General features: G+C 45.0%; 2 protein-coding genes across 2 annotated transcripts in view; one reads left to right on the forward strand and one right to left on the reverse strand.

The window, feature by feature from the left end:
• IFT140 (intraflagellar transport 140) overlaps positions 1 to 6488 on the reverse strand; it is an 81073-nt gene extending 74585 nt beyond the window's left edge. Inside the window, exons 1-3 of the mRNA XM_080942475.1 lie at positions 6008 to 6488; positions 4168 to 4345; positions 2623 to 2844 (exon numbers count right to left, since the gene is read on the reverse strand). Coding sequence (XP_080798601.1) covers positions 2623 to 2844; positions 4168 to 4314 — 369 coding nt within the window. The 5' untranslated portion in view covers positions 4315 to 4345; positions 6008 to 6488. The remainder of the gene's footprint in view (positions 1 to 2622; positions 2845 to 4167; positions 4346 to 6007) is intronic.
• Positions 6489 to 7167: 679 nt separating this feature from the next.
• CRAMP1 (cramped chromatin regulator homolog 1) overlaps positions 7168 to 24239 on the forward strand; it is a 49098-nt gene continuing 32026 nt past the window's right edge. The window contains exons 1-4 of the mRNA XM_080942005.1: positions 7168 to 7379; positions 8885 to 9222; positions 18327 to 18520; positions 23686 to 23839. Coding sequence (XP_080798131.1) covers positions 8886 to 9222; positions 18327 to 18520; positions 23686 to 23839 — 685 coding nt within the window. The 5' untranslated portion in view covers positions 7168 to 7379; position 8885. The remainder of the gene's footprint in view (positions 7380 to 8884; positions 9223 to 18326; positions 18521 to 23685; positions 23840 to 24239) is intronic.

The raw sequence follows: 24239 nt of genomic DNA on the forward strand, positions 1-24239 counted from the left end.
GGTTAATTTGAAAGTAATCTCGAGACGATGGTTAAGCACTGAGCTGAGGGACACACTGCAAAGCAACTTTTCTGGACCCACAATGTCAATCTTATGTAAGACAAAAGGGAGGGTGAGGGGGTGGAGCATATAAGACCTGAGAATTGGTGTTGGCTAAAATGACAACTAGACACAAGGTATGGGCCTTGGCTAAATCCTACTACAGGAAAAGACAAACAATGGACATTACCACAAAAGTGCCAAAACTTTTATTTTCTAGTGTGTGTTGTGTGCACGTTTATATGCATGTTCACATGTATGTGGATCGGTGTGTGTGCATATATGTACTTGTATGTAGAGGCCTAAAGTTGATGTTGGGTATCTTCCTCCATTGTTCTTTAATTGATTTAATGAAGTAGGATCTCTCCGGGAGTCCAACGCTTGCTGATTCCGGCTACTCTAGGTAGTGCTTGCTCTGCCTGCGTGCTGGGTTACAGCAGGTATGGCAGCCACCACATCTGAGGTGATGGTCACAGGCGGTCACAGATTTATGTGGCCCTGACACAGAAAAAAGTTTTTTTTTGGACACTTACACAAAGCTCACAAGTGTCCATTGATTATAAGTTTTCCCCACATAAAGCTTAGCAACACCCTCACTGAGGATTCAACCTGGTTTTTAATGGGTTCTTATGATCTACATTTTATTTGTTTTCATTCCAAGACAGGGGTTTTCTGTGGGGCCCTGTCTTTCCTGGAGCTAGCCCCGCAGACAAGGCAGGCCCCTCCCTCCCAAGTGCTGCGATTAAAAGTGTCCACCTCCACCACCCAATAACTGATGATCCAAAGTCTGATCCTCAGGTTTTACATGGCAAGAGAAATTTTAAATGGGCCGCACACGGGGTGACAGTGCTGTATCAGTCCCCGGAATGTAACAGGTACTTGGTCTTGATGTAGGAGAGGTTGGAGACTTTAGGTGATGAATGCCTATATATTTAGGAATAAAGTATCATAGTATCTGTCTTACACACACACACACACACACACACACACACACACACACACACACACACACACATTTAGGCACTCAGACTCTTCAACTTCAGAGGATGGGAAGAGAAAGTGAATGTGAGGTGGTTGTGGAAAATTCTGCAGGTACTGTATGTAGTTCCCTAAGGCCCCCCTGGCACCATGTAGACATGGGCCTTGATATTTATAGGGTCCTTGATGAGGGTGTTGCTAAGCTTTATGTGGGGAAAACTCTTAAATCAATGGAGTTGTAAGCATTGTCTAAGTGTCCAGGAAAAAATATTTATCTCAGGGCTACATAAATCTAGATGAAATATCTGGAGCTGTGTAGTTTCCTGGAGTTGCTCGTTGGCTTTTCTCCCTGATTTGAAGCCCACACACACACTTCATGGACCTTGTCTTGATGGCCCAGCACCTTTCACAAGTCTTGCGGCAGTGTGTCACTGATAAGGGCTGCATACTGTACAGTTTTCCCATTTTGCTGCCCAAGGCCTGAAGCTCAGGAGTTTGAATGAAAATGGCTCCCATAAACTCAAGTCCAAATGCTTAGTCACCAGGGAGAGAAACTGCAGGAGAGGATTAGGAGAATGAGGAGGTGTGGCCTCCTTAAGGAAATGGGTTGCAGGGGAGTGGCCTTGGAGGTTTCAAAAGCTCATACCAGGCTCAGTGTGTCTCTCTGCCTGCAGATCAGGAAGTGCAGATCTCAGTTACTGCTCCACAGACATGCCTGCCTGTCTCCTATGATGATCATGAATAACTCTAAAACTGTGAGCAAGCCCCCCAGTTAATGTTGCATTTCCTAAGAGCTGCCTTGGCCACAGGTGTCTCTTCACAGCAATAGATCACCATTGGGTGGCTAGGCTCCTGGTAATGAGAACCTGAACTGCTCTTTTAGCATCTCTAAAGGTCTGAAAATGCAAAGTGTGTGGCTGAAGAAAGCAGGCTGTGGAGTCTTTTCATTCTATGTGACTCTATGTGGCTTTTTAAAGCTTTGGGAAGCATGTCGATACCTTTAGTTAAATGTGCACATTGTGAGATTTCTGTTGTACAGTTGTGAATCAAACCAGGGTTTCTCAGCTCTGGAAGGTCATTCGTGTCATAGAAAATGTCCAGTGTATTGCGGAGCACTGGGCAGCATCACTAACCTCTGCCACAGGGCACACGAAATTCCCAAGTCTCTCAACACCGCAAAATTCGCCAGAGGTAAGGAGTCCCGATCTAAACAAACTAGATTTTGAGCTACTAAAAATGTGTTCATGGAAATGGGTGATTTTGGAGGGCTACCATCATGCTGGTATCTGGGCTAGCCGCTCTATCTCCATAAATGCAATGCCCTAACATGTTCATTTAAAAATTATAGACATATCTTTGGCACATGATGGTATTTTAGAATAAACATTTGAAGTTTTGGTTCAAATATAAAAAAGAAAAAAGAAAATGAACACATTAAGTTGGGAGGGAATAGGCTATTGGGGACAGAGAAGGAACTGAAGGGGAGGGAATGGGGTAAAACACTTGATCAGAATGTATTATATACCACACATTTCCTGGAACTTGGGCTTTAGCATCTTTCACAAGCATCCTATATGCACGGCGGGGATGCAGAAGACCGCTCACCTTATCTCCAGACACCAGGCAGCTCCCACTGGTACTCCAACTGAGGATGGCAATGTCAGTCGTGTGTGGCAGGGGCACTGTATGCTGCTCCTTGTCCTGCTTATTAAACATTACCACTTCTCCAGTTTCCCAGCCAATAGCCAGGATAAGCCTTGTTGGGTGCCAGCACAGTGAAGTGGCCTGGGAGGACCTCTCAATGTGGGTGTCAGGCACGGGCTCACCCTACGTGGGACAAGAAGAAAAACCTCCCGTTGTAGATAGTGGTAGGTACATCAAGAAGCTGTCTAATGCACAAAACTCACATCAGTACAACAATCAGGTAGATACTAGAGGCTAGGGATGGGTATCCTCCACAGTCATTCTCCACATTATTTTTAATTAGAAAATTATAGGGAGCTGAAGAGACAGCTCCAGCTCAGCACTAGGAGTTCTTACTGTTCTTCCAGAGGACCTGAGTTCAGTTCCCAGCACCCATGTCAGATGGCTCACAATCATTAGCTCCAGCTCCAGTAATCTGATGTCCTCCTCTAGCATGCAAGGGTCCTGGTACACATGTGTGCTCACATACTCACACAAAATAAATAAACATGTTTTACAAGATTACATATCATGTGTGTAGGTGTGTGTGCCAAGATAGGTGTGGAGATCAGAGGAAAACTTGAGGGAACTGGTTCTCCCCTTCCACCATGTGGATACTGCAGACTGGACTCAGGTCATCGGGCTTGGCAGCCTGCACCTTCACTCACGAGCCATCTCATCAGCTCACCTGGTTTTTGAGACAGTCTCTCATTTGGATCTGGAACTTACTGCCTCAGCTCAGCTGGGTGGCAAGTAAAATCCAGATCTCCTGGCCCTCATATATGGCAGTCCTTTTATCCTGCCTTAGAGTCAAGAGCATGGCTGTTGATCTGCTCTCCAACTCTTCATGATTCATCTGGTGAATCTTTTCATCAGATATTCTGGCCTCTATCGCTGTGAGGAAAAAAAGACGTTCTACTTTTTTGAAGTTACCTAGTTTGTGGTAATGTTATAGCAGCCATAGGAAGCTAGCTAGTATAATTTGAAAGGGTCAACACGGGGCTAGAGAGATGGCTTAGTGGTCAGAGCACCTACTGACCTACCAAAGAACCCTAGTTTGGTTCCCAGCAATAACACGATGGCTCACAACCATCTACAACTCTAGTTCCAGTGGACCTGACGCCGTCTTCTGACCTTGAAGACATGCACCTGGTGCATATATACACATGCAGGCAAAAGAACCATACACACAACATAAATAAATCTAAAAAAAAATTCAAAGGGCCAACATAAAGAGTTGAAGAAGGCATGTACGGCAGGCACAGGGGGTCAGATTTAATCATGCTCTTGAACCTCTATGACAGGGATAAAAGAGCTGCCGGATATCCGGACTTCAGTTCTTGGGAAGAACTGACTAGGTGAACTCTAGAGCTGAGTTATGCTGCTTCCTGGTCTCCATGACTCAGAAGGAGAAAAAGAACACAAGAGCTAGGAGCTGCTGAAGTCAACGTAGCTCGGAGGACTCACTTGCTCAAGGTAGATGTCTACGTTGCCTCCAGAAGATGGGCTTACAGATGCTACTGCCAGGAAGGGGTGGGTGGGGTGCCAAGTGATGTGAGTGGGAGAGCTGGATGCGTCTGGGGCTTTGATTCGGTGGTCAAAATACAGCGCCATGACGATGCACAGACCTAGTCAAGGACGAAACCTGCAGGGAGGGAGAAACCAACCGAGAATGAGGACGTGCAAAGTCACAAAAGGGAAGCAAACCTACAAAGACACATAGCAGCTTAAAAGTGTTTCTTAAATGAATTGAGTTGCTAGAGATCTCTATTAAGGAGACATATAAAATTAGAAGCAAAGGATTGAACTTGGAATGGGTAAAAATCCATTGCTATCTAAGAGAGAACTAAACCGAGAACATGGAAGTGAGCAAGACCTGAAACTGGGGTTCCAGATAATTCTTGATCATTCTCATTCCAGACACAATAAGCATGGTTTCCATCTCTACAGATACCTTTAAAGACAACGTTAAAACAAAAGAAAAGTAAACTACCCATAAAAGAATGTCTGTACTAAGAGAAACAGCATTCAGCTTCATGGAAACCAAGAAGCACAGGAATGCTTGCTACACATCAGGCAGCTCATAGCTGCCTTATTCCTGCAGTTCCTCTGGGATCTGATGTCATACTGGCCTCTGCAGCCTGCACACACACACATTAGAAATAGGCCACAGATGGTGGCGCGTAAGAAACAGAGATCCCTATGTGTTTGAGGCAAATGTGGGCTACTACAGTGAGTTCAAGGTAGTCAAGGATACATAGTGAGACCTTGTCTAAAAATAAGAAGAAAAATTATTTTTTTTAAAAAAAGGGCAACATTCAATATGTCCATTTTTGTACAATGTTCTAATTGTTAGTTTTCTCTTTCACTCGTGCTTAAGTTTTTTTAATTGTTCATTTGTTTTGTTTTTTTGTTTCGTTTTGAAGGCAGGATTTCTCTGTGTAGTCCTGGCTGTCCTAGAACTTGCTCTGTAGACCAAGCTGGCCTCAAATTCACAAAGATCTGCCTGCCTCTGCCTCACAAGTACTGGGATTAAATGAATGAGGTGCTACTGAGCAGAACACTTAGGTTTTAAAGTAAGAATTAGGCAAGTGATTAAAAAATTATTAAGTGAAGTTTAAAAGGCAGATGCTCACAATAAAATAGTTATTTAAAAATCTGTTAATGGCCTTAGTTCAGGAACAAGTTTCAAGCATGAAGGCCATAAAACAAGGAAAAGGCAATTTCACTTTTTCCAGTCAATTGATCCTCATTTTTATAGCCGTCAATCATCTTCAGAGGTAAGTGCCTCCATCAAGCCAACTCTTAGGAAAGCTGGTTAAACTCATAATGCCAAGGACTCATACTAACAATTAGGCTTAAAGACAAGTTACTCCTCTCAGAGACTCTCAGGAACAAGAAGATGGGCTCTAAAGTAGCCTTTCGGGATAGTGACCAATGATCTAAAGTCCAGAATAGAATAAGGTCACTACATGCATCATGTAAACACTACTGAAGGACTGTGTAGTTGAAGGTGGTCTAGTCAGGTCATGTTATCTTTATAAGCCACCCAAAGATTAACCAAACTGTGGATTTTGGCTTTCTTGTCTTCCCCCAACTTCATACTAAATGCATCCAGAGGGATCCACATGGTAACTCAAAAGGTCCAGCAGGGGGCTCTAGGGTTGTTCAGAGACAATTCTCGTGAAGCCAGCCAAGAGAGGAATCAAGAGGGTCCTGGCAGATCATCTCTAGACCCCAGGCCAATCCTGATGGATCCCATGCCACACCCAGCCACTCCCAATTCCAGCTCCAGACCCCTCTGCACCTTAGGTATCGGAATCTAACTTCGCCAGATTTCCCGTCCCTCCGTGTTGCCGGGACAACGCCGCCAAAGAAAGCGGAAGCAGTCAAGGGACAGCCGCGCCTCCGATGCCTCCCGAAAGGACGACTGGCGACTTGAGGAGGAAAAGAGCCGAAGACAGTCGGTACCTCCCGGCGCAGCTCTGAGTCTTAGGCCCGCCTCAGGACCACAGTTTGGGCTTCCTGCTAATGGGTGGGCTAGAACTATTTGCTACTCAGGGCAAGCTGCGTCAAGCCTCCTGATACTTTTATCCTTGAGTTCATCCTGCCCACCCCACCACGAAGGCCATCATTCGGCACCTCGCCGAGCTTAGTTGCGTCCCCTCGGATGGGAGGGAGCGAGAGCTTCTCTGGGAATTTCTGAGTACCGGACGCCGACCCGGAGTGTGGCGCGTTGACGCCTCGGGAGACCGCTGCTAGCGGTACTCAGCAGAACCTTGCACAGCGGCTAGGCACAGGGTTCCCTGGACGACCGTAAGCACTTTAGCCAGCGTTAGCCAACGGCGGGTGTCGCTGGAGAGCAGGCGCAGTAGCATGGTCCAAGCCAACGAGCCAAGGGGATAACTTGAGACGGGGACGTCCTGCGAACTGGGATGCTCATTTTCAAACGCCACATCCATAAGCATTAGAGTTTAAAGGAACATTTCCTTATCGCTTCGAACAGGAAAAGTGTTCGTGGGCCATGCTATGATATGTTTAAGATCCTAAACTTGTTTTCGGAGTGCATAGTCCCCACCCGAGTTCGCGCGCGCTTCAAGATGCCCCGCTGAGGCGGTGATTTCTTCTCACGCATCCGTCAACACAGCCGCAGCCAATCACAACCAGAACGCTGACCCTATTGGCTGTCGGTTTGCCAATCCGAAGAGACGCACGACCCGCAAGGGCGCGAGGTTGCCGTCACAACACGCCCCACGTTGCGGGTCCGCCCCTGTACACCGTGCGGGCGCGCGCACGTAACGCCTCCTGACCAATGGCAGCCTAGCTGGTTGGGCGCGCCCGCAGAAAAGCTAGACGTGCTCGTCTTTTTTGCAGGACGTTCGCCCCGCCCCGCTCCGGCGCCGACTTCAGGTCCCCGGCGGCCGCCGTAGCCGGAACTGTTTAGAGCGCGGCGTCCCGGGTGTGGGAGGGCGAGTGGCGGCAGCACCGGCGCCGTCAGCCCTGCTAGCCGCGCGCCGGTCCACGGAGAGGACTTGCGAACGGGACAGTGCTCGGTGACCGCGTGTGACACACGACCACCAGCCCGGCGTCGCGGCCTCGCCGCAGCCGGAGCTGCCGGGCCGGTTCTGCTGAGGCCCGGGATCCGGGATCCAGGCTGCCGGGAAGCGTGGATGAAAAAGGTGACCGCAGGCTGCACTCGGGAGCCTACGGGATCCGCGGAAGGGCCGCGGTATTCGCGGGCTGTGCCGCGTGCAGCCAGCGGTCAGCTCCTCAGGAAGGTGCGAGCTTCTCCCACCCGAAATGGGACAAAGGGTGTGGAGCCGGGACGAGGCCCGCAGTGCCCGCGCCTCCCACGGTCAGGAAGTGACGGGTTTCGGCGACGGACTCCTATGGAGTCCACCGCCGCTGGGGAACGACCGGAATGCGCCTGGGGACACGGCCTGGCGCGTCGGCGAGTGGGTCCTGTTGGACTGATGCATTTTGCTTGGTGGCGTTGGCATTGCGGTCCTGGGAATGGGTTTCACTCCCTAGCACAATGACAGGGATTTGGGAACCTTGGTGAGAGGGTTAGAAGTGAGTAGTATTGAAGAGAAGTCTTGTACCATAAAATCATTTAGTGTAGGGTTGTATCCTGTGTGGTTCTGTGCCAGAGTTTTCTTAAGGTAGTATTTGAAAAGATCAGTGCCAAACAGGAAAACTACACCATTTTTTGGCAGCACCATTTTCTGGTGTTACTTAGAGTTTTACATCCCGGTCTTTACCTTCAGTCTGTTTCTTTGTTAGCTAGCATTGGTGCCTTGCTCTGTCTGGTTTTCTTATTAAGTAGAATGTTTTCAACAGTTGTGTTGAACCTAGCGTCTGCTGAAGAACGCAATGTTTCTCTGTCCTGCCTCATCACGTACAGACTGTGCTTAAGATGTTGGAATGTACCAGAAGTTTAGTTTATTCCGAGTCTGAGTATAACTTCTCCTGGCTACAGACTATTATTATTTTGTTTATCGATATTTTATTGACAGTGGTAGAAGTTAAAGCAAGAATTTTGTTGTTTCAAGAATTGTTTACATAGTTCAGTTCCGATTCTTGAAGTCCGACTGGAACATAGCAGTGTTTGTTGTCACTTTTTTGGTGTTCTCTAACCTGCTCCATGCAACAGGCTTTGTTGAATGAGAGGTGTAGTCGGTCCATCTCCGATCTCCCGCCTGGGAAGGTTCCCGGAGTGCGAACCTCTCTTGCATGCCAGCTTTGGGGGGAGCGGCAGTTTCAGCCCACGGAGCACTAGGGGCTCTGAGGGCAGCGCGGGCCGTTGCAATAGGCAGGTGCGCGGCAAGATCGCGCGCGTCTCGGGAGCAGAGGGGAGGCCAGGGGCCACGGGCGGTGCGGGGAGCGAGGCGGGCTCAAGCTGGGGGCCATGAGCTGCGGCGCCTTGGGGTAGGTGGCGGGACAGCGGGACCCAAAGCTCAGAGGCCAGGTCATGCTGTGGTGTCTTCCGCGGCTCTGGGCTGTGTTGGTCTACCTGGGTTGGGGGCATCCAAGGGCGGGGCGGGGTCCCGGTCTGGTCGGGCTCTGCACTGTGCGGGCCCTCGGGCGGGCGGCGCTGGAACAAACAACGGCCGCCATGTTGGGAGGCCGGCGGTAAACTTCTGCCCGCCGCCCGCCTCACCGCTCCTCGTCTCTCTCGCCGTAGGATGACAGTGAAGTTGGGTGACGCCGGCAGCGGGGAGGAAGGGCTCAAGAAGCTGGGCAAGCGGACGGCCGATGAGGAGTCGCTGGACGGAGAGGGGCCCGGCGGCGCGGACGCGGCGGACAGCAGCAGCACAAAGAGGGACGGGCAGACTCCTCGGGCCGCCGGAGCCCCCGCGCCACCCAGAGGGCTGCCGACCCCGTCCCCACCGCAGGGCAGCCCCCAGGACCAGCACCATTTCCTAAGGTCCAGTGTTCGACCACAGAGCAAGAGGCCCAGGAAGGACGCACCCTGTGCTGTGGGCAGTGGTGGTGCCAGCGGTTCCGGGACTCGAGGAAAAGGTAGGGACCCTATCCTGTGGCATCTGACAAGACCACCTCGGGTGGCACTTGCAGGGGCACGTGCCCCCTTCCACTCCTTTAAGGCTGTTGCTTTCCTCTTTATACTAAAATACGGGGCAGTGATTGTCCTTTCTCTGGGCAAGAGAGATAGATTGCTAAAGGGTCCCTGACGGGTTTTTCATGGATGGCCATTTTAAATTACGAACAATAGCTCAGGTATAGGCAGAGAAAGTACCTGCTCTATTTCCACAACTCAAGTAGTAGGAACACAACAAAGGAACTGGCTTTTGTAATTTATGGGCTGGGAGGCTGTTGATGGGATGGCAGAGGCTGGCTTTGGCTTATTGTCTTACACCAAAATGTTCCTAGCTTGGAAGTACGAAGAGCAGAGAGACAAGATCCTTAGAGGTATATTTGGTGACACAGAAAGGATCTTCACTTGATGAAATCAACAGTGACCTATCAGGGGCAGCCCACAGAACTGTCCTGTGTTGAGATTGTAACTGCTTTCCTGAAGCCTCTTACCAAAGTAAAAAAACAGAAAAGTGCCATGTGGGTTCTTCACATGCCTTTATTTCCCTGTCTGCTTTTTGTCTGTTTATATTTCAGCTTCTTGGTTTTTACCTATGCAGGCAAGTTGCTCTTACGTTCTTTTCAGACCAAGTTTGATCCCCCCCCCCCCCACCTTTTAAAGACAAAATCTTCTGGTAGCCCAGACTGACCTGGAATTCACTAAGGCCTTGAGCTCATAGTTTTTCTGCCTCAGTTTCCTGAGTGCTAAGATTACATGCCAAAACAATGTAGTTGATTGTTGGCTTATGTAACACTTTTTAAAACAAAACAAAACAACAAAAACCAAATGGGACTTCAACTTTCAGTGAGTTCTCTATACTCAGGCACAAAGACACACCTTTAATCCAAACACTTGGGAAGCAGAGGCAGGTAGATCTCTGTGAGTTCGAGGCCTACCTGGTTTTGTGTAGCAAGGTCTTGACCAGCCAGGGCTCCATTTCGAGAGAGACTCTGTATTTAAAAAACAAAACCCAAAACATTTGTAGCAGCACTTGGACTAGTATAGTTTATTTTTTTGTTTCTTTGGGAATATTGATTTAAATTAACCAAGATGATCGTGGTAGTTTTAAAAAGAAAATATTTCAGTAGCCAATAGAGAACCTGTATTGAGGGTCTGACACAAGTGTGTTCCATTAAACTCACTTCTGCCTCATCCTAATCTAGATCCAGATTCATGGCATCACCAAAAGGGTTCTGATGTGAGTATGACAACGTAAAGATGTCCGTATGAGGGAACTTTGTATGCTTCCAAAACTAAAGTCGCCTCACGTAGGTTCATTTTGTTATTAGGAAAATATGAGTTTATAAAACTTGATTGTTTTGTAAAATCACTTTTCACTAGAGGATACAGGTGTGCTGAAGCTTCTTGGGTCTGTGCTAACCCAGTGACTTTGGTGTTTGGTGTTTCAGAAAGGCCTGCATGTGGACTCCTACCAATATCACCTACCATGTCTTTGCCCCCTCAGTTGTGTCTGTTCATTCAGACTTGCTTTTCTGTCCAAGATATACCCACTTGAGAAAAAAGGCACAATAGCAATTGTTGATGCCTCTCGAAGTTTGGCTGCTGAGAAGAACTCTGCTGTAAGCACACTGCCTTACAAGTAACTCTGGTGCTAAAGCTGGTGTCTTGTGGGTTGGGAGCTGGGAAGTGATGAGAGGGGATTTGTTTTTGTTTGCACAGGTAGAGGAGGTTCCCTGTAACTTCCTCCTTATGTGACTGGTGCTTCTGGTTCTGGTTCTTGTCCACTGTGTGGTTATAATAAAGTAAGTTATACTAGTGCTGCTAGGAGCACAGTGAGATCTGTTTCCTCTGGCGGCTTCTTTGGCAGTGCCTGTCTTCTTGCTACGTTCTCTCAGTAGCTGCCATCCGCTCATATGCTGCACAGGTCATTCAGATATACTTCATCGTGCCCTGGAATCCCCAGTCTGGCTTTGGAGAAGCCTGTTCAGTAATCCATCACTTTGTCCGCTGCCAGGAGAGGTCAGGGGTGACCACATGCCTATGCACATTGTGTAGCCAGCCCTCAGAAATGGCTCTCTGGAGGAACAGTTTTCCTACTCACTGGAAATCTCCACTTTGGTCAGCACAGGTCAGTAAGAAGTGAGGAATGCCTCCTTTTTCAGTTCTGACTTGGAAAAAACCATGACTGGCATATGTGAAGGAGGCTCACAGCTGAAGCAGTGGCAGTTTCTTTGCTGGTTCATCTCATTGTAATGGGAGTTTGGAAGAAAAGACTAATGGAGAAGAGGGAGGTGCTCCTTGTCTGCTTCTCTGCATAGCTGTGTTTCTTTCTCTGAGGACAGAACAGTACTTTGACTTGAATAAAAAAATTTTTGGTATGATTATTGTACTTGAAAATTTAAATTGTATGATTTTTTTAATGATAAAGTGAAAGACTTAAAGTGCCCCTACAGTAGTCATTTTTCATTCTATAACTTTGCTCTTGAATGGCTATAGAGACTAGTTTATTGTTTCTATCCAAAGCTCACCCAAAATCAAAAATGACAGATCGGCTTATTCTTCCAGTCCCGCCACATGGCCAGAGACACTCAGGGGCCTTTTTGTGACGGAAACCCAGAGTTGCTGAGACTGCCCATAAGAACCTGGGTTAGGACCTAGGATCCCCCTAATGCTCTTCCTTCGCTGGCCAGTTTATGGACTGGTGAACTACTGAGTAAAATGTTTATTTCTCAGAGTCTCAATTTCCTACCTAAAAGAAAAAAGAAAAACAAATCGCCAGGTGTGGTGGCATAGCCTTTAATCCCAGCACTCCAGAGACTGAGTCAGGCAGATCTCTCTGAGTTGAAGGCCAGCCTGGTCTATAAAGCAAATTCTAGAACTAGGGTAAACAATGAAACCCTGCCTAGGTTTTTTTTTTTTTTTTTAAAAAGGCAAACACAAAGACTGTGGTCTTACTTCCAGCCACACCCTCTGTGACATCCATTACAATAGTAGACAGCCTAAACACGTGATTGCTACTTCTGACAAAGACCCCACCTGTTTGTGATGTGTCAGAAGGTAGTAGACCCCAAGGCAGAGAGGAAACTATCAAGACTGTATAATTGTATATAATTTTGTTCTTGAGACAGGAGTTCACTCTAGCTCAGACTGGCTTTGAATTCACGTATGGACTGCTGCTTCTTACAAATATATTACTCAAAGTTTCATGATAAATTATAATGTTCAAGGAAGTTGGTAAGTAGGAAGGCTCAGTATATAGCTTTTGCTGGAGTGGAACTCAACTCCAGCCTCTGCCTACTGAGTACTGGGATTAAAAGCATGTGCTGTTGCACCTAGTTCAGTTCCTTTTAAGGTTGAAGTGAATAGTTTCCGTAGTGTCTCTAACTGCCTTTTGCTAGTAAAGGATGTTTTAACATCTTGATATTTGAAACCTTACTTTGGATTGTTCAGAAATTATTTCAGATAGCAAAGTCACAAATTGAAAATTGCTGTTGTCATATGTGGTATATGGAAGTCTTTAGTTAGGATGAATAACGATCTTAGCACTAAAGAACAATGTAAAAACCACCTAGAACAGAAGATATTTCCAGCAGTTTGAAGTTCTACAGAGATAAAAGGTACTGACTGTAGAAGACAATGAGGAAGTCCCTGTGGTGTTCCATGAGGAGGTCCTGTGCTTTCATAGAGACAATGTGATTTTTAGTTGTGATTTTTTTTTTTTTTTTTTTTTTTGGTATGAGGGATGAGAGAACCTTTGAGGTATGACACTGAGCTTTGCAGGTAAGAGGACAGGAGATTCAATGGAAGGAAGGGAATCTGTGTTGAGGGATAAGAGTCAAGGCTTCAAGTGACCTGCAGCGTTAAAGGAGGGCATTTTAGAGTCTGAACACCTTGGAAGAGTCTCACAGAACAGTTGATGCATACAAATGCATCTTTGAGAACTAGTAGAATGATCAGAGTTGGGAGTAATTCCCATTTGTTTATTGAACACCTGCTATGTTGATCAAGTAGCAGTTTTGGATGTTAATGACAGGTAGGTGCTCATTCACTGAGCTTACAGTCTTTGAGTACTGGCTTGCTTATGAAGAGTTCCTCCAATGACCTTGGTAGAGATGGTCTCAGATACCTTTGGGACTCTGAGCAAAGCTGTTTGAGCCAGCTTCTGATGTGACTATCCTATGCCAGCAGAGACACGACATGAGGTTTCCTTCATGAACTCCTGCCTTTCGTCATGCCTGTGTATCCTGTAAACTGAGGTGGCCTTGTTGGGCCTTGATGGTGTGTGACATCCTTGAAATGTCCCTGTCCTATCAGAAGAACCACTTGGTTCTAGTTTTCTCTCTCCCTCTCTTCCTGTCTCACTTCCCTTTCTCTTCTCTCCCCAACTTTCTCCCTCTCCCAGAGATTGAACCCAGGGTCTCACCAATAAGCTGTATCTCCAAATCCAGACACAACGTTTGTAAAAATGTATTTTTGAGAATTAGAAATCTTGAGGCTGGAGAGATGGCTCAGTGGTTAAGAGCACTAACTGCTCTTCCAGAGGTCCTGAGTTTAGTTCCCAGCAACCACATTGTGGCTTACAACCATCTGTAATAGCATTTGATGCCCTCTTTTGGTGTGTTTGAAAACAGTGACAGTGTACTCATATATACATTGAATAAGTAACTCTTTAAAAAAAAAAGAAAGGAAGAAACCGAAATCTTTCGGAGTTGTGATTCATGTGCCAGGTAGTTTGGGAAAGTCGTTAACATTTGTTTCCTTATTTTTCGCTAGCTGGGGGAAAGACCAAGTTTTGTCCTTCCAGAATGCGGAGTTTTGTAGCCTTGTGTATAATAAAAGGGAGAAGCCTGGGTTTACCGTGGGAGAGTTGCCTCACTTGGTTCTCCCTGCCTGGTGACTTCGGGGTGCTCATGCTTTTGTACCCAGTTTCCCCTCTTCTAAAATAGGTTTTGGATCTGGACTTGGTACTAGTGTTCTTTCTTTGAAACTTTTGAGCTCTACTTATTATAAAGAGAATGGAGTCATGCACATATGTATGCGTGTTTTAAAGTTGAAGTCATACTCATTACTCTCCGGCTTGCTGTGTACTGCCCAGCCATGTAGCAGTGAGAAGATACTCTGTTTTCTCAGCATTCCTGGTTAATAACCAGAGTGACCTTTCTCTTTTTTTTGTCAGAGCAACAGGAAAGGAAACCATAGCCATACATGCTCTAGAGACTTCTACTACAGGGGTGGCAAGCTGTGTGAACCGAGAGGAAAATGTTGGGATTGGTAGGGCACAGCTGACCTGGTGGGAGTAAAGTATCTGGTGCAATGAGTTACTGATGTTGGGCAAAGGCAGGAATGAGTTTGGTGGGAGAGGCTCTCCAGATCCTGAGGTATACTTTTTTGGAGACTAAGGTGTAGAAGCCAGTGCTCAGAGTTAGCCTTTTGTCTGCCATCACTGAGTTTCTATTGTTTAAAGCCTGGTACCAAGCTTAGGCCTGGGAGAACAGGAGCCCATCCTTGCTTTTAGGGGACTCTCCATTGGGGAGTCTGTTTGTGTATACCATGTCCCTTCAGGTTCCAAAGGCACTGACTTTTATCATACATACCTTTAGCAAAGCCCTCTGTTCGGAGTCTTGGCCTTCTTACACACCTTTGCACCTGTGGAGCCAGTCCTATTGCTTCAGCCAATTTTCTGCTCCTCTTGATCACTTTGTGTTTTTCTGGACTGAACTTTTTCCAGGCTGCCGCCATTGTAGCCCACAGTGTTCTGGTTCTGCTTCTTATTTTTATGCTTTCTGTTTTCACCTGAAATTTTGGAGGAAGACTAGGTGTCAGTGTTCTTTCTCCACAACTTTTGAGTTCTAGGATGCTGCATAGTAAATGCTAGGAATGGTTGCATTTCCTTCCTAACGTTAAAGTAATTCTGAAACAACAGAGGGGCCAGGTATCTCAGAGCAAATGGCAGGCCCTTGGATAGTAGGAGTTTGCTCTGAGGAGTCGCTTGCTGCCTCATCCCTTCTCTCTGGTATAACTTTGTGTCTAGAATTAGGACTTGGGCTACTCTGTCCCAAAGGTTCCTTCTCCATTGGATTGGTGTTAATTCAGTTTTCTTTTATACTTTACTCTCCTTGTCCAGGTCACAGTGAGATAGTGAAATCTCATGACATTTGCCAGATACTTGACTTCTGGGATTTAGAGGCTATGTGCCTGCTTTTGAGCATGCTAGCACCAGCATAAACTAAGCGGAGTTAACCTGAGTGGTCATAGAGGAGCTGGCATGCTGTTACTAGGGAGAAGAGAGCTGTGTTTCTTGGGAAACTAGAAGTAGTTTTGAAGTCCTTCATTGTGGTACACAAGTAGATAGCCAGCACTTCCAAAACAGCAGTGTGTGAAGAACTGAGTTCCTGGGAACTGGGCATTCTGGTGTTTGAGAGTTGTTTCAACTTGTGATTTGATTTTGAGTCCTACAGAAGCATCTCCTGTCTCCTGGCAGTACTTTCACAGCCTTCCCGTGCAAACACCTGACAAGCCCCATGTTTGTTGTGGTTAGTCTGGAGGTTTGTGCAGCCCTTCCTTGACCTGCATGTATGTAGCCCAGCGACCTGAGAGCATTGCTGAGGTAGATGCAGACTGCAGTCTTTTTTCACTTTGTCTCTGTGTTCAGAGCAGTAAATACTGAGTAGCAAATACAGCAATTTTCCACACCAAGTAAAATGTTTGCATTATCTAGGAGGGTGACCATGAGCCATATGAGGTCTTTAACTGTTGGAAATTGGGCTATTGAGGTTGAGGAACTGGTTTTCTTTAGTATGCTTTGTTAATTGATTATGTTATTTGTTTTGTGAGGCAGGGTCACTATATAACCCTTGGCTAGCCTAGAACTCATCACATTGACCAAGCTGTCCTCAAACTCATAGAAATCTACCTGCCTTCTGAGTGCTGGGATTAAAGGTGTGTGCTACTATGTTTTTATTCTTAGTTAATACTTAAATAGCTTTATATAGTTATTGTTTGGTAACTGGACAGTTTGGCTCTGCCAAGCCATTGACTTCTATAAGTCTGATAGTGTTGTCTCTTGAAGTTAATCCACATACATCTAAATGAGCCCTTTTGATGTAGCTGGCTAGCTAAAATGTTTTGCATGTGTGTGAATGTGCAGTTTTCTGACTTCTGTGTGTAAGTTGTTTCCAAATATTCAAATATGGCTGCTCTTTGGTTCACAATGGGGTTACCTCCTAATAAACTCACAATAGGGTGGAGACTATGCCAAGCTGAGCATCTACTTAATAAACCTAATCTGTGGCTAGAGAGCAGTTAAGAGCTCTTACAGTTTATTCAGAGACCCTGAATTTGGTCCCAGCACCCATATCAGGCAGCTCACAACCACCTGTAAGTCCAACTCCATGGGATCTGGTCCCCATCTGGACCCCGTGGGTACTCTCACACATTCACACCCTCATAGATATACAGACAGACACACCAAGCACACAAAGAATTAAAAGAATTTTTAAAAAATTTAAAAGACAATATAAAGAGCTATCTAAGCTGAGTTATACAGTACCATAAAGAATGATTTATTCCTCCTCTTGATCTTGTCACTGCCTAGATAGAGCAGCTTGTTGCCATTGCCCAGCATGTAGAGATCATATTGGACACTGAGGCTAAGGAAAGGTTGAGATCCCAAGGATCTCACAACCTTATCATCACCATCAGTCACTATATGTAGTGACACACACGACAGCATATACCTAGGGCAGACAAAGCTGCTGCAGGAGCAGTTCCTCTGCCTCTTCTGCTCTCAGCCCCTGCTTGCAGCCCTTATGCATGTTCTAAGCCAGAGAGACTTCTCAAGTGTTTGCAGATGAATGGGCTTCTAATTTTTAATTTTTTCACCTCTCACACTCTTCTATGAAGCTGCTTCTTTGAAACCTCTGCAGTAAAGGGAGACCCTGAAGCTATCCAGGAAGAGCCTCACCAGGCTGACTAGAAACTTAATCTCAGCTGGAAAGTAATACAGTATTTCATTAGGAAAACATTTTCACAGTTTTCTGATCCATATATGGCACAAAGGCCTGTAAACCTAATACTAGGGAGACTGAATCAGGAGGATTGCCATGAGTTTAAAGCAAACCTGGGCTATATATAAAATAAGACTCTTTGACAAAAAACAAACAAAAAAAAATCTGTTATATGGTGTTTGCTTTTTAACGAATTTTTACTTCTGTTATCTGTCTACTTCATAAGATTGTTTCAGGCTTGGAAGGTGACTTGTCATTCTGTGGTTCTACAGTCTTAGAGGTTAATAATGTAGGAGTGCTGTGAGTTCCTGTTCCCTACAACAAGAAGAAACTCAACCAGCAGAGCACTAGACAAGGGCCAAACTTTTAATCTCTGACTTTGTTTTTGTCTCTAAGGCTCATTACATTTTATTATTATCATTACATACTACATTATCCTGTTGGCAAAGGATTTGGAAAGATGTTGCTAAAAATCAGGGACTGATGCTCCAGGAGAACTTTTAAGGGTGGTGATATTTTAGGGTCTCAGAGATCATATTGGTGAAAGAGAGGGAAGGGGTTTAGGTATGGAGATAAGCTCAGTGGTGGAGTGTTCACCTGTTTCTGTTATTGGAGAGAAAAAAAGAGAAGAGATCTTTAGACTATATAGTACTTTAGGCATTAAATGGTCTATATTCTGAAATGCCAAGTCTATTTATGTAGATTGTTACTTTAAATTCAGTTTATTCAAAAACACATTAAGAGTATTTCAAACTAAGAAAACCCATTTGAGCAAGAATCAGCATGGAATGTGATTTGTGGCTTTGCCAAAGGGGCAGGGAATAGACTCTGAGTGTGGACAAAATATCAGATTCACTGTGATGTTAAAAGAATCCGTACAGTCTTTCTCCTCACTGCAGACATTTTAGAATCATCTTTGAGTGGCCTTTGAGTGCCTGTCGCTGGCATCACCTGCTGAAGAGGTGGAATTGGGTGTGGCAGTGAGCTTTTGGTGCCCTTCTGTCCTTTCTGCTCCTATCCCTCAGCTTTCTGAACATGTTATTGTATAGACCTTTCTCTCTAAGGAAGTGACGGTGGTGCATCATCTTCTGGAAACGTGTCTGGGGTTACCCCTGCCACCCCTGCAGGTGGCTCCCGCTCCTCCTCCCGGAACATTGGATCTTCAGGGCCTGAGAAGGAAGAAGGAAAGAAGGTTCGGAGGCAGTGGGAGTCGTGGAGCACAGAGGACAAGAACACCTTCTTTGAGGGGCTGTATGAGGTGAGTTGTAGACGTGAGTCTTCCTCCTGAGCTCTCACTGTTGACCTTGTGTTTCTCTTTGCTGTGTTACTGTTAAGTGGGCAGATTCTATCAAGGATCCCAGAAGTGGCCAGGGTAATTACCATCTCCTTCCTGGGGCTATTAGGATGAATGCTCTTAATCATATTTCATGCAAACTTCTTACCTGGAATATAACTCGCCTTAGGGCTTTCTCTTGGCTATACAGTGACTGATTTTGGAAGTGTCCCCAAGTGCAGAAGAACAAGCAGAAACCTGGCCCTGTTAGCCAGGGTAGCAGCTAAGTCCCAGAAGACATTACAACTTACTTAGAATCAAATGTCAAGTTCTGTCAGAATAGAAAAGTCACTTCCTAGACCTACATCTACTGATGTGGCTGTGCCCTGCTAGCTGCCTCCACTTTGAAGTTTGCTTCTCAAAGCCTTTCATTACTTTCATGAACATCAAATGTGTCTGTCCTCGTGTTTATTTTAATTTTGCATGTGCATGTGTTCATACTGTATGCATGTAGTACTCTCAGAGGACAGAAGATGACAGATACCCTGGAACTACAATTACAGCTAGTGGGGAGCTGACATGGTGGTGTTGAGAATTGACCTGGATCCTCTGGAAGAACCACTGAACCCTTTTACTCATTAAAACAGCAAAAAGGAAAAAAAAAAAAAAAAAGCCAAGCACTGACAAAAATGTATTCATATACTTTAATGCAAAAATGCTTAAAATTTGTTCATTTATCTTTGCTTTTTAAAATAAAGTTGTTAAAAAAAACAGCAAAAAGAAAAATGGCTATAAATGTGTTTCTTTGGATGTAGACAGATGGATCTATATACACCTTTTCTGGTTTTTGTGTAGAGGAGAAATTTAACTGGAGAACAGCCATGTGCAGTTTGGGCTGATGATTGAGCCAGTAACAGAGTTGAGTGGTTGCAGTAGATGTGTCCCGTGTGTGTGTGTGTGTGTGTGTGTGTGTGTGTGTGTGTGTGTGTGTGTGTGTGTGTGTATACATGTGTCTGTCCCCAGGGTCTTATGCATGCTGAACAAGAAACTTACTACTAGTCTGATTTCCCCAGTCTATTATCTATTCTCGTTTATGTCTTTTTTGTTTTGTTCTAATTCCTTGCAGACTGTCATTGTGAACAGCACTGTAGTGAACATATTTGTTCACATTCCTCATTTTAGATGAATTCTTTGGCATGTTGACTTAATCAGAGAGCCTTGTCCTTTTAATGGTTAATCCACAGGTGTGATGGACGCACCTTGCCAAGCCTAAGGACAAGCTCAACATCAGAATGAAGCCCAGGAATTTCAATTGTATAGTGTTTACAGAAGATTAGAAAGGGAGACACTTCCAGTGGGCCCAAGACTTGGTTTTATTACATTCCTATGGCTTGTATTCCTCCCTTGTGTGTGTGATAGGCTAAGTTCTGCCCATCCCAGGAGAGTGTGACTGACATGTTCATGTGACTTGACCCTTGTTATCCATAGACGGAATGAAGTAGGTCTCGTAAGGGTAGTTGTAAAAAAATCATTCAAACAAATGTGACTTTTTCTTTTCAGAGTTATAAAGCACAGACTCTGTGTGTATAGCTTATATCTTTGAATTACGCTTTTTAAAGCCTTTAGGCATAATAGACTTGTGATTCCTGCTGCATTGTAAGAGTGTGCAACTGTTGGTGAATCTTACCTTAAACTGTAACTACTATCGTTTTTTTTTCCTTCCTGGAGACTGAGCTCTGCAAGGTGGTCTGGGTTCTAGCTGCTGTAAGGGAGGTGTGAGAGTGGTTGTTGATTACAAGCTATAGGAAGGCTTCCTTGTTAAGACCACCCTTGTCATTCTTCTCCAGTTAGGCTAGCCTTCTTGTTTCTTTTCCTACCAACCAGGCATGTGTTTTTAGATCTCCTAAATCCTTGATTAGTAATAATATTATTAATGCTTTCCGTGATTTGATAGGCAGAGAGGAAGAGAGGGAAAGAGAGTTATTGTAGTTTGGTTGCTGTTGCTCTAGTAAACACCGTGATCAAAACCAGCTTGGCATGGAAAGGGTTTATTTCATTTTACAATTGCCGGGTCACAAACTATCACTGAGGCTTCGAAGCCAGGTCATGACCTCGGGCAGAAACCCAGAAGCAGAAACCATAGAGGAGTGCTACTCATTGGCTTACTTCCCACAGTTTGATTGGCTAACTTTTTTAAATACACCTCAGGTCAGTATGCTCGGGGGCACTGCCCATAATAGGCTGGTCCCTTCCATGTTAATCATTTCTCCAGAAAATGCCCCGTAGACAAGGCTACAGGCTAGAGCACTGGAGGTACTTTTTCATTTGAGGGTCCCTCTTCTCAGATGACTGTAGTTGGGATCAAGTTGACAAAAAAGTCATCAGAAGAGTGAGGGGATTCACACCTCATTTGGGGTCTGACTGAAAGAACCTGATGAGGCCTTGGCATCTGTTTGACCAATGTTGTGTGAGGGTGGGCAGCTAAAATCTCCAGTATGAGATTAGTGGTAGCTGAGCATAGACCTCTGCTCTGAGAATTGTTTATGTAATATTTGTCAACATATTTGTGTGTATACACATTCACAGGCATAGATAAGTATGCATAAAGGGTGATGGGAATAAAACCTTTGTTACCAGACCTGGTGTTCCCCCACTGAGAAGACTTGCACACGCTCACAGAACCTAGTCTGACTTCTTTACCACCATTGGAAACCCAGCTCACACACTCCTGGCCCAGAGGGTACAGACAGCTAGCCAGATGCAGGGGCTCTGTTGCTGTCTTTTCTCAGGTCTCTTCTTGCTTAAGATACCCACTTGTCCAGCTCTGCTGAGCACAATTTTGGGCCTGAATTCAGATTGGTCTTTTAAGGTTATGGCCTAGCTACACCCCAGCCTGTGCTAATAGTGAGTTTTTGTCCCACTGCTGGAAGAGAGCAAAGGTGGGCAGGCAGATGTTCCCTGAATAGAAGGCACCTTAGACCTTGGCTAAGTCCTTTCTCTTGGGTTCAGTGGTGTTTCTGTATAATACAAAACTTAGAAGTGTGTTTTTATTTTCTTTCCACCTGTATGATTGTTTTTTAAAATCATTATTTTTTTAGCATACTATCTTAATTTGCTGCATTGAGAACTACTGTGAAAACCATGTCTCTGCTGTGCATCTCAAAGTGTTCACCGTTTCCTGCACATGCATAGGCATCAGGAATATCTCTGGCTTTTTGCTGTGTAAATACTGTGAGTTTTCATCACTTAGATGTTGAGTCTTTCTCTATCAGCTTTGCCCAATTTTTGTTGTTCTTGACCCACTTATGTTTATAACGAAGTTTAGAACACCTGTGGTTCTAGACATGCAGGTTGACTGTAGAGCACATACTCACATCCCACAGATGGTATGGTTTGAGAATACAGATTGAGGAGTGAGGAGTCATAAAAGAGGCAGTCAGACCTCACAGCAGGGAGCTTGTTTCTATCTGTTTCTGTTCAAGTTAACAGCTGCCAAGGAGATAGCCAGACACAGAAAGAGAGGTCCAGCCGTTCCTTTCCATGATTAGCTATTGTGTTTTTTTTTTTTTTTTTCTTTTTGTGAGACTTGGTCTCAGTCTGTTGCTAGGCTGACCTCTAGCTCCCCATCCACCTGGCTTAGCCTTGAGTTTCTGCATCCTGTTAAGTATTTTAAAGCAGTGAATAAGTTTTAAATTAAAATAATTTAACTTTTCATTTCAAAACCGTTTTGGACTATAAAAGTGTTACAAGGGGCCAGTGAGGTGGCTCGGCAGGTAGAGTTGTTTGTCATCAAGCCTGACCCTAATCTTTAGGACCCACATAGCAGAACATGACTGACTACCACAAGTCGTGATCTCTATGTTTGTACTGTGGTACATGCACTTATATGTATTCATATACATACACACATACAAAATCAAAATTTCCTGGCAGTGATGGGTTCTTTATATATCTAGCCTAGTTGTACATGTTCATAAGATTTGCAACAGATGTGATGCTGAACTGGACCACTGTTTTCAGGTGGTGCTTCCACATCCTTCTGAGTATTGAGACAGCACATAACACTTTTTCCATCCTTCTTTCTTACATTAGTTTAAACAACCTGGCTGTTGCTTACCTGGCACAGCAGTCACTGTAGAATTTGTCTAGTGACAGTCTTGTTTCCATTGCTCTATGTCTGAGGATTACAGATCCCTTCTAGAGAAGAGTGTTTAGTGTGTTCTTCTCTCCCTAGTATTCCTTACATGTGGACTCTTAAGGCTACCTTATTATGTGGATCATGATCCATTTGCATCACTGATTTGTGCCCCCATGATTTGGGTACAAATTAAAATCAATTTGTATAAGGTCTCATTTTGGGCAACTCCAAGTATTCCATGCTTATCCGACAAACACTTTGCAGCCCTGGGATTAGCCGATGAGCCATTTTTACAGAACACTGAACTTCTCTATGAAAATAAATAGACAGGTATGGTGGCACATGCCTTTAATCCCAACATGGGCTGCCAGTCTGGTTTACAAAGGGAGTTCCAGTATGGCCAGGGATGTATAAGAAACTCTGTCTTGAAAAACCATGAATAAATGAAAAAAAATTCCTATTTGGGTTCTGGGGTGCTATTGGCACAGGGTTTTTGGTACTTTTAAATAGCTTTTTTTTTTTTTTTTTTTTTTTGGGAGACCACCAAACATCTGGTTCTCTATCATCAACACAGGAACACATGTTCCATCCTCAAATTTCAATAGCACCCAGATTTTACCGGTCATCTTCTAGGAGGGATTGGTCCTTAGATATGGTCAGAATGCTTCTGTTTAGTTTTGTTCCCAAGTGTGTGTATGCGTTGCTTCTCTGACCACACTTTGCATGATCAAATCAGCTGGTAGTTTTGAAGAGTGCCTCTTCTTTTACTATGAGATGGTTTGTGGTGATGGCCTGAGCTCTACCATGGTATTCTCCTGTAAGCTTCCCTCATAGCCCCCTAAGGGCCACCCATAACTATTCCAATGATAAGTTTCATGCTTTTCTGCTTTGAAGCTTAGTTTGTTTTATGCTGTGCGTAGCTGGTCCCTTTTTGACTTTTGATGATGCTTACATCATACCAAAGTTGTTTTATTTTAACTGCTATGTTTTTATTGTGGACTTTGTTTTCTAGCATGGAAAAGACTTCGAAGCCATTCAGAACAACATTGCTCTAAAGTACAAGAAGAAGGGCAAGCCTGCAAGCATGGTGAAGAACAAAGAGCAGGTCCGGCATTTCTACTACCGAACCTGGCACAAGATTACCAAATACATTGACTTTGACAATGGTGAGTGTTACACAGACTCAGCCCTAGAGGACCACCAGGCAAAGTTGGTTCTTTTCAGGCAAACACCCACTGCCCACTCTCTGTGACCCCATATTCACTTGGCTGCTTATCGTGGGATTTGCTTTTTAGTGCTTTGATTGGTGGCATGTCCACAACCTGTTGGTTAAATTTAATTGTGAGGAAGCTGCCCCATCCGTGTAAGGAACCTTACTTCTGTGTGAGCTGTGTTTTCTGTGTTTCAGTGTCTTTGAGTGTATTTATGTTGAGTGACAGACATTTTCTGGGAAGCACTACACACAGACATCTACTTGCCCTAGAGAGGGAGGGAGCCCATGACAGACCAGAGCAAAGCACCAATACTGCCACACTCCAGTGTGGTTGGTCAGTGAGGTTTTAGAGG

The sequence above is a fragment of the Micromys minutus genome, assembly GCF_963924665.1.
Source record: "Micromys minutus genome assembly, chromosome: 31".
Classification (NCBI taxonomy): Eukaryota; Metazoa; Chordata; class Mammalia; order Rodentia; family Muridae; genus Micromys; species Micromys minutus.